General features: G+C 38.4%; 1 protein-coding gene across 1 annotated transcript; it reads left to right on the forward strand.

Moving 5' to 3' along the window:
* The first annotated feature begins 7707 nt into the window (after nt 1-7707).
* LOC118616195 (olfactory receptor 24) lies at nt 7708-8646 on the forward strand. Its single transcript, XM_036241654.1, has one exon. It carries the CDS (start codon nt 7708-7710, stop codon nt 8644-8646), a length of 939 nt encoding a protein of 312 aa, XP_036097547.1.
* Nucleotides 8647-10827: the final 2181 nt, after the last annotated feature.

Below are 10827 nucleotides of genomic sequence, written 5' to 3' on the forward strand. Positions count from 1 at the left end.
TCTCTATCTCTATCTCTATCTCTATCTCTATCTCTATCTCTATCTCTATCTCTATCTCTATCTCTATCTCTATCATCTCTATCTATATATCTCTATCTCTATCTCTATGTATATCATCTATATCTATATATCATATATAGGTATATATCAAAAAGTGTTCTTTTTAAAATTTTAAATTATTTTTATTTGTTGATTACAGTTGACCTACATTAGCTTCAGTGATCATCCCCCAACATTGTGTACCCATCTGACACCATACATAGTTATTATAATATTACTGACCATATTCTCTATGTTGTATTTTACATCCTCATAACTATTCTCTAAAAACCAATTCATGCTTCCCAATCCCCTTCACCTTTCTCATCCCCCCCCCCAAATCTGGTAACCATCAATAAGTTCTCTGTATCTATGACTGTTTCTGTTCTTTTTATTCATTTATTTTGTTTTTTAGATTCAACTGTGGATAACTATGTATTTATTGCCATTGTATTGTTCATTTTTTTTAATCATTTTTTTTCTTTTTCTTCTTAAAGAAGGCCCTTTAACATTTCATATAATACTGATTTGGCAGTGATTAACTCTTGTAACTTTTTCTTGTCTAAAGAACTCTTTACATGTGCATCAATTCTAAATGATAAGTTTGCTTGGCAAAGAAATCTTGGTTGTATGTCCTTGCTTCTCATCACTTTGACTATTTCTTGCCAATCTCTTCTGGTTTGCAAATTTTCTGTTGATAAATCAGCTAACAGTCTTATGGGAGCTCCCTTGTAGGCAACCAACTGCTTTTCTCTTGTTGCTTTAAAAATTCTCTCTTTGTCTTTAACCTTTTGCATATTGATTGTTATGTGTTTTAGTGTGGGCCTTTTGGGGTTGATCTTGTTTGGGACTCTCTGTTATTAATGGACTTATATATCTATTTCCTTCACCAAGTTAAGGAAATTTTCTGTCATTCTTTCAAATAGATTTTCAATTTTTTTTTTTTCTCTTTTCTCCTTCTGGCACCCTCATGATCCTAATGTTGGTACCCTTGACGTTGTTCCAGAGCTCCTTACACTAGCCTCATATTTTGGATTGTTCATTATTTTTGCTGTTCTGATTGGGTGTTTTTTGCTTCCTTATATTCTAAGTCATTGATTTGATTCTCAGCTTTATTTATTCTACAGTTTATTTCCTGTAATTATTCTTCATTTCAGTTAGTATATCCTCTATTTTTGACTGGTACTTTTTTATGCTGTTGAGGTTATCACTAAGTTCATTGAGATTCCTTATAACCAGTATTTTGAACTCTGCATCTGATAGATTGCTTGACTCCATTTTGTTTAATTCTTTTTCTGGGTTTTTGTTCTGTTCTTTCATTTGGGATGTATTTCTTTATCTCTTCATTTTGGCAACTGCTCTGTGTTTGTTACTATATATTAGATAGAGCTGCTACATCTCCCGGGCTTGGGAGAGTGGCCTAATGTAGTAGGTGTCCTGTAGGGTCCAGTGACACAGCCTCCCCAGTCACCAAATCTGGTTACTCGAGGTGCTCCCCACTTCCATGTGGGCTGTGTACACCCTCTTCTTGTAGTTGAGCCTTGATTGCAGTTGGCACATCAATAGGAAGAATTTATCCCCAGGCCAATCAGCCTCAAGAATGGCTTCAACTACCAACAACCAACCTCTAACCACCATGGAGGATCAGCTGTGCTGGGGCCCACCCCACAAAGCAGGACTTACTTCAATAGGGCTCTGGTGCCCTCTGAGCCCACCCTTTGAGTGTGCCACTTGTGGAGGTGTTTGGGTGGTGATGCTTTAACATCATCTGAAGCTGTCCACCAGGTGTGCTGGCTCTGGGGCCTCCAGGGACGTGCAAGCCAAGGTCAGCTTCTACCTGTGTTCTCCCCAGGGCCACCTGGTATGAGCTACAAAGCAATCTGCAGATGTCTTTCTGTTAGTTGTGCTGGGCTTGGAGGCACCTAGGGGAGGCCAAGCTATGAACCAAGCACAGCTGAGGCTATTGCCAGGCCCAGAGCCACTTAGGAGAGGTACAGGATACATTGAGGCCAAATGCTGCTTGTTTGAGATATTTTAGAAAAATTTGAAGCATGACTCAAGAAAGGCTATTTATATGGAAAAGCTACTGGAAACAGCTTGAGTGGGCCTGAAAGTTGGGTGGGATGTAGCCTCAGGGAATCACCAGAGTTGGAAAAACAAGGTGAGCCAGGTTGATGGAGACTCATATGGTGCCCACCTGCTAAATCTGAAGGAGAGGGGACTCATCAAAAGAATAATGGCCTCTGACATCATTTCTGTCTGGGAGAAAACTGTCCCCCAGCTCTCACCCTGATGTTAGATGACTTAGTTTCTCCCCATATGCCTCTGGTGCCTTTCAAGCTGCTTCCCCAGAGCTGGAGCTCAGAGGGAATGAGTTCAGGTAAGTCTTCGTGCAGGCCCTTTAAGGAGAACTGCCTGGGACTCTAGAGTCCTCTGTTTTCCTCAGCCTCAATCCCCGCTGGTTTTTACAGACAGAAGTTATGAGGATTTCTCATTCTGGCACTGGAACGCTGCAATGGAGGCCTTCGGCAGGGCTGAGACCCCTCCCACCTCAGGGGGTGGACCTCTGCAGCTAAGATATCCCTCCCAATTTTTATCTGATATATGTGAGTGTGGGACCAGCCCATTCCACATCACTGCCTCCTCCTATCAGTCTTGATATGGCTTCTTATTTAATTCCCTAGTTGTAGGACTCTCCTTCAGCCAGATTTCAGGCAGTTCTGAATGATGTTTGTTCTGTAGTTTAGTTGTAATTTTAATGTGGTTGTGAGAGGAGGCATGTCACCCATCTACCTACATGCCATCTTGCCTTGAAGTCTGTGTGCATTTATATTAATGAGTCTTCTTTATGTATTGTTCCCTTTATCATTATAAAATGTCCATATTTGTCTCTTTTCACCTTTTTATCTTGAAATCTGTTTTGTCATATGTAAGTATGGTTACACTTACCTTTCTCTGGATGCCATTTGCTTGGAATATCTTTTTTCAACCCTACACTTTGAGTCTATGTTTGACCTTGCTGCTGAGATGTGTCTTCTGAAGGGAGCATAATGTTGGCTTTGATTTATGATCCCACCCTCTATTCTGTCCCTTTTTATTGGTGAGTTCAGTTTATTTAAACTTATGGTAATTATTGATGTATGAGAATTTTCTGTAGTTATTTCATATTCTGTTTTCTGGTAGCTCTGTGCCTCCATTGTTTCTTTCCCTCATGTTTCTGTCTACTATTTTAGTTTGGTAGTACTTTAGGATACTTTCCTCTGTTTTCTCTATTTTATGTTATATGTTTCAGTTCTAGATTTTTTCATGGTTACCTTTTGGTTTATGTAAAATAAATTTCATATTTAAAGTAGTTCTTTTTCTTCTGATTGCATCTTATCTCCATTGACCTGTGCAGATCAGTCTGTTTCCTCTCCCCTTTTATGTTTTTGCTGTCAAATTATCCATTTTTAGGCTGTGAGTTTATTTCCAAATTGCAGTAGCTATTGTCTTTTTTAAAAATGTTATTATCTCCTTTGATCTTTGTTATATTTAAGTGTTTTATACCCTAGTTCAAACAAAAGTTGCAATTTCCTGCTTCTGTTTGTCTGTTAGTCATCATGATCATAATTTTATATTCTTTTGTCTTTTTATTTCAGGTAGAAGAGCATCATTCAATATTTCTTGTGATACCAGTCTTGTGGTGGTAAGTTCTCTTAGATTATGTATGGCTGTAAAAGCCTTTATTTCTCCTTTATATCTAGAGGATAACTTTACTCAATATATTAATTTTAGCTGGTAATATCTCTTTTATTTTTTTAATTTAAATTTATTTTTCTTGTTAAAAGTATTACAGATTCCTCCCACTTTTTCCTCCATTGACCCCCTTCTCCCTGCTCCTGCCCCTCTCCTGCCTTCCCACACTATTGTCTGTGTCCATTGGTTACACATATATGCATAAAAATTCTTTGGTTTATCTCTTCTAACCCCTCTGCCTGCCATTCCTCTGAGGTTCTCCAGTCTAACAACCAATCTATACTTCTTAATCTCTTCACCTTTTCTACCCATACCCCAACTTTCTTTCGATCTGACAAACAACAAAAAGTTCTCTGTATCTATGAGTCTGTTTCTGTTCTGCTTGTTCATTTGGTTTGTAGGTTCAATTATCGATAGATATGTATTTAGGAGGGAGGGAGGGAGAGAGAGAGAGAGACATTAATGTGAGAGAGACACATAGACTGGCTGCCTCCCATGTGACCCCCACCAGGGCCAGGGAAAAATTGCCACTGAGGTATATGCCCCTGGCTGGAATCAAACCCATGACTCTTTGGTCTGCGGGCCGACACTCTAACAGCTGAGCCAAACCAGCCAGGGCTAGGTTTTTCTTGTCTGGAAGCCTCTTTATATGTCTATCGAATCAATATCTCTGTTTTATTGATTTGAATATATCATTCCATTCTCTCCTAAATAGGGTTTCTTCAGAAAAGTCCAATGATAATTAAATGGGGTTTCATTTACAGGTTACCATCTTTTCCCTGGCTGCCTTGAGAGTTATTTCTGTCATTAATTTTTGACAGTTTTAATAAAATATGCCTTGGAGAAGTTCTTTTTAGGTTGAGATAATTCCGTGTTCTTCTAGCTTCTTTTATTTGAGGATTCATTTCTTTCCATATGTTTGGGAAGTGCTCATTGATTATTTGTTTGAATAGGCTCTCTGTTCCCTTCTCCCATTTTTCTCTTTCTAGTATACTCGTTATTTTTATATTGCTCTCTTTTTAATGGAGTCAGATAGTTTTCATAGAGTTTTCTATTTTTTTTATTTTTACTCTTGATTCTCTTATTTTTTTACCTGAGTCATTTCTTATTTCTATCTTCTACCTTTTCCTCCATCTGGTCTGCTCTAATCCTAAGCTTGTTAATTCATTCTTCATCTCATTTATTGAGTTCTTCAGCTCCAGAATATCTGTTTTGTTGTTTTTTATAGTTTTAGTTTCTTTGGTGAAGTAATCTTTTTGTTCATTAATTTTATTTCTAAGTTTGTTGAATTGCTTTTCTGAGTTTTCTTGTATCTCATTGATTTTTTTTTTTTTTTTTTTTTTTACTGTACTCTTGTTCTCTCACTGTACAGTGAAGATTTCTCTGTACTCTTGAATTCTCTGTCATTAAGATCACATTCTTCCACGTCTTTTAGTTTATTTTCTGGAGATTTTTTATTTTCTTTCTGAACTTCCTTTTTACTTTTGTTATTCATTAGGCTTGATGGATTATTTCTCTGCCTGGGCATTTCTTGGAATGAAATCTGCTTTTTAAAGTATTTGACACTTCACTGTTTAGCAGGTTGATAAGTAGGAGTTTCTCTCTCTCTCTCTCTCTCTCTCTCTCTCTCTCTCTCTCTCTCCAGTAAGTGGCATTGAAGTGCAAGATCTATTTTCTCTTACCTGCACCACTGGGGCATCCAGGATCTCTGTGGGGGCATTGTTGCCTCAGCTGCAGAAAATGCCTCATATTCTCTGAGAAAGTGATGTCCCCTTTATGACCCAGTCACCTCAGTCTAGGGGCACCGCTCCCATCAGTTGAAAGTGTCAGGCCATGTGTCTTCAAGTGTGTTCCCAGTGTCCTCTTTCTATAGCCAGAAGCCACCAGCATAGCTGCTCTGTCTGCGTTGACCCAGCTGTCTCTACCAGGCTGCACTTTGATGGGGAGGGGAAAGATGAGCAGGGGGAGGGAAAGTGGGTTCATGTGTCCACAGTTGTGTTCTTCCTGAAGGGTTTTTCAACAATAAATACAGACTACTTAGGCTTGAAAGTGTTTTTTAGCCCTTTTGGAATCTGCTGAGTGAGGATTTTACTGCTGTGTGGGACTCAGGGATGGAGTAAGTGGGTTGCTGCATCTGTGGAACCCTTTGTCCAGTTTTGGAGGGATGTGGAGTGCTGAGATTTTTTTTTTTTTTTTGCGCTGCTTCTTTGTCCCTGACCCTGGACCCATACTCAATTTGTGCTGATCACCCAGATCCGACTATTGTCTCTGCTCCTCCAGTGTGACAGTGGAGATTGCACCCCAAACCTGTGCTGCTGTCACTTCCACTGAGACCGTGGAGTGCGGGACTGCCCATGGCTTCTGTCTGTGTTCTGCCCCCTCCCAGCCCCATCTCTGCTGTTGGCTCAGATACTCCTACCTCCATATGTCTCAGTGCACAAAGTCTCAGACATGTTTGTGTGTTGAGTAGGGAATCCTCTGTTGTGTTATAGCTGTCCAACTTGTAACTTCAAGGGAGAGACCTGGAGACTTTCTCACACAGCCATGCTGCTGTCACTGTCATATACCTGACTCTAAGTGTGCTTGTAGTATTACCAAACATACAGGAATAGACTAATTATCTCCTTTATTATTGATTTCTAATTTTATTATATTTTGAGCAGGGAACATGCTTTGTTTAATGTGTATTTTTTAGTAGTAAGAGTTACTATATGTCCTTGAAAAAAAAGCGAATTCTCTAATAATTTAGTGTAGTGCTCAAATCAAGCTGGTTCAATACTCTTACGAAAATTCTGTCTTCTTGATCTATCAATTACTAAAAGTGATATGATAAAATCTCCTATATGATATAGTTTATAATTTTTTCCTATGCTTAGTTTGTTTTACTTTTTATAGAATAAACCTATGAAAATGCATATTAGTAGCTCTTTTCTCCCCTTTTGAATGAATTTTTTCTTTGTTATTACATAATGACCTTCCTTTTATCTTTTAATGCCTTTTGCCTTAAGTATGTTTTACCTGACATTAATAAGCTATCCAACTTTCCTTTGGTTAGTAGTTCTAGCTATAGCTTTACCATTCTTTTATACTTAATCTTTTTATGTCATTATAGTTTAAATGTATCTCATGTACATGTGAGATATTAGGATTTTGTTTCTTTGTCCAACATGAGAGTCTCTGCTTTTAATAACTTGTTTAAAGCATGTAGACAGTTGCTGTAGTTACCCCTATGGTTTGTGATTTTTCTTTGCTTCTTTATACCTCCTTTCCTAAAAGTGGCTTGATTAAAATCTCTTTATTTCTGTTGTGCTCTTCTGCAATTTAGAAGTTATATGTTTTATACTAATTTTTAGTGATTACACCTAAACCTTAGTCATGTATGCTTTATGTAGAAAGTGCAAAATATTCAAAATTTCTGTTCCCCTGCAACTCAATACAAGAAACTTACAGCTTTTATTCTAATTCTCCCTTTTATCTTAATATAATTTCTGCCTCACATTTTTATTCGTCTTGTTTACATGCACATTCTGACTACAATTATTAACAATTCTGAAACTCAATATTTTGCTTATATTTTTTCTACATATATACCACTCTGTTGACTGACTGTTGCTTCTTGGATTTTACTTCTTTCTGGATTTAATTGGTTTTATCATAAAGTAAATCTTTGTGGGTTCTTTCCAGCAAAAATTCATGCATGAACTCAGTCTTGGTCTGGAACAAGAATATTCAGGGAAGCATCTTAGAACCAAGTTTTGACATATGAGTTGCTTTAAACACTTCATCAATAGTCTAAGATGCAACAAATAGATGAGTTGATATCATAATTAGCCTAGATGGTCAATTGGATGTATTCTCAACTAATCTTCCAAAATCATCTCTATAGCATTTACATAACTTCCCCCTTTCAATACTTTCAGAGGAATTATACCCATGGAACAAAGGAACACAACCAGTATATCCGAATTCATCCTTCTAGGACTTTCAGAGAAACCAGAAATGGAGACTCTCCTCTTTGCTCTGTTCCTCTGCATGTATGTGGTCACAGTAGTGGGGAACCTGTTGATCATCCTGGTCATCAGCTCAGACTCTCACCTCCACACTCCCATGTACTTCTTCTTAGCCAACCTGTCTTTGGTTGATTTTGGCCTGGCTACTAACACTGTCCCTAAGATGCTGGTGAACATTCAAACTAAGAGCAAGTTTATCTCCTATCCTTGTTGCCTGACCCAAATGTACTTTTTCCATTTTTTTGGCATTGTTGACAGTATCTTAATTGCTGTGATGGCTTATGACAGGTTTGTGGCTATATGTCACCCCTTACATTATACCACTATCATGAGCCCACGCCTTTGTGGCCTGTTGGCCGGTGGTCCATGGGTGTTTTCCTACTTTATCTCCCTTACCCACATCCTCCTGATGATGCGCCTGGTTTTCTGTGGTGACAAGATTCCTCACTACTTCTGTGACCTCACTCCCCTTCTCAGACTTTCTTGCACTGACACTTCTGTGAACAAGATCTTTGTGCTCATTGTGGCTGGGATGGTGATAGCCACACCTTTCATCTGCATCCTGGTTTCCTATGCTCGCATTATTGTGGCCATCATGCAGGTCCCCTCTGCAGGTGGCAGGAAGAAAACCTTTTCCACCTGCAGCTCCCACCTCTCTGTGGTTGCCCTCTTTTATGGGACCACCATTGGGGTCTATCTGTGTCCTTCATCTGTCCGCACAGCTGTGAAGGAGAAAGCCTCTGCTGTAATGTACACTGCAGTCACCCCCATGTTGAACCCCTTCATCTACAGCCTGAGAAACAGAGACATAAATGGGGCCCTGAGGAAGCTCATCAAAAGAAAAATTACCGCATTGTCTTAACCACCAGGATACCTGGGAGTTTTCAGGGAATGAGATGCAAACATCTGGGTTTTTGAGAAAAAAATCTGGATTTTTTGAGTTGGGAGAGTAGCCACTTTGAATTTTGAACTGCAGAAGATTATAAGGAAACCTCAAGATGAGCTTGTCACTATTTTCTCAATTACTGAGACCACTAAGAGTCCTTTTGTGTATGTCTTATGCCATATTCCTGGGAGAATCAGTCTAATTCTACCATATTGGATTTACTGTAGTTAAGAATCCAGCAAATACTCATTGAGTATCTATTATAAACTTAGTGCAGTTACTGGCTATAGTGTGGTAAGCAGGAGAGACACAATACCTATTGTTTGGAAGATCCTTATAATTAAGTGTGGAAGAAGACAGTAGACATGTAATTATAATACAGTGGAATTTATACATGAGGGGAAAAAATAGAATACAGCAAGAACACTTGACAGAATCTGGAGGGTAGAGACTTATTTCAAAGGATAAGATGATGTTATTGAGGCAAATACAAAGAGTAAGAGTGTCTCAGATCAAGAACACAGTAGGTGAAATGTAAGAGCAAGAGAAAGAGAAAGAAGAATGCATTTGTCAAGCAAAAAATCTAGTGATAGTGAATGACTTGGGAGATGCCACTTAAAAAAGAGCTTTAAGATAAAATAAACCTCAGGGTTTGGTCTTTCTTGTAAGAACCAGGCTGCTAATTTGGCTTCTAGAGACCAAAGTCAGGGAAGATGTGAGTGCAATGCATGTCCCCGCCCCCCACTCCTGTCCTATCTTCTGGAGAAGTGAGGTGGAGTGCGCTCGGGGAAAGTTGTAGAAGGCACTAGGAGAAAGAAGTTCAAACCATGCACTAAGAAAGTGAGGAACCACCATCTGATGGCACACATCTTCATAGCCAAAGAATATGAAAGGTGATACCAATCAACTGAATTATGACTCTCTAAATCAGAAGGACACTGAGGCATGTCTCAATTGCCATATATGTCACTGGGATACATTTAAGTAGTAACACTGCTTGTGAGAGCTGTTCATTATGAGTATGTCTTGTGTCACACACCACACCATGTTTCTTTGCACTATCTCATTTCTTCATTCTAAAGCCCCCATGAAGGCAATAAATTATACTTATGTCCACTGTCAGGTAATCCTAACACTCATCTGGATATTTGCAACTAAAATTAATTGTGCAGTGACTTTAGGTGGGGCCAGCAATTTTTAAATGGTGCTAAGAAAGTGACATCATCTTAAGCAGAAAGACTGAATAATAATTTGCTTATGTTACATTCCTTCCAGGGATGATTAAATTAGATTTTCTCAGTTGAACAAAGAGAACTCCAGAACTGGCCATGTTGTAGGTTAAAAAATAATGACATTTTCTGGTGGATATTCTGGAGAATAAAACCCAAAATTTAAGATTTAAGAGGTTTGCCATAGGGTTACCACTCCATGATCTGGTAAGAGATTTTTTTTAGAGTAACCAAAAATTGGGTGAAAGTCAATTACAGCTCTCTCTCCTGGTAAGTTCCTTCCCTTTTCCTGCCATATGCCTGCAGGTAGTTCCCATGTTGATGAAGAGAGCTGAAATATCCAGAGGCCTAGAAATTATTAGAATTTAGGGGCTCATGGACTTTTGTGAAATCATTTCTTTCTGTATCCAGCTTGAGCTGAAATACTTATTTAGCTTCTTTCCTCTTTTATGCAATGAGATGACAGCACCAATAAAAACCTCAAGATTCCCATCAGCCAAACTATCTGTCTTCTTTTGTGTTAAGTTAAGGCCACAACTCCAAGACAGGTTTGTCTTGGAAATGTTTACAATACCAACTTCCAATATTTGTAGGCATCAACATCTATTTGCTTCATTCATTCATTCATTCATTCATTCATTCAACAAATATTTACCAAGTGTCTTTTCCATGCAAGTTATTGTTCTAAGCACTGGCAACAGAGAAGTAAGGAAGAGAGGAAAAATAAATCCTTTTCTGTGACTACAAAGTTTTAGTATGAGGGAGTTTTGGGAGGCTGTATCCTGATCTCAGGACAATAACTTTGAAGATACCAAAAATATAAATAGTGCTCTTCCACTCCATATCCCATAAAACTATACATGGAAAAAAATTTGGAGAACTGTACACCAGAAAAGAAAAAGTAATTTAAAAAAATAAAAGTAAACAA

The sequence above is a fragment of the Molossus molossus genome, unplaced genomic scaffold, assembly GCF_014108415.1.
Source record: "Molossus molossus isolate mMolMol1 unplaced genomic scaffold, mMolMol1.p scaffold_m16_p_4, whole genome shotgun sequence".
NCBI lineage: Eukaryota > Metazoa > Chordata > Mammalia > Chiroptera > Molossidae > Molossus > Molossus molossus.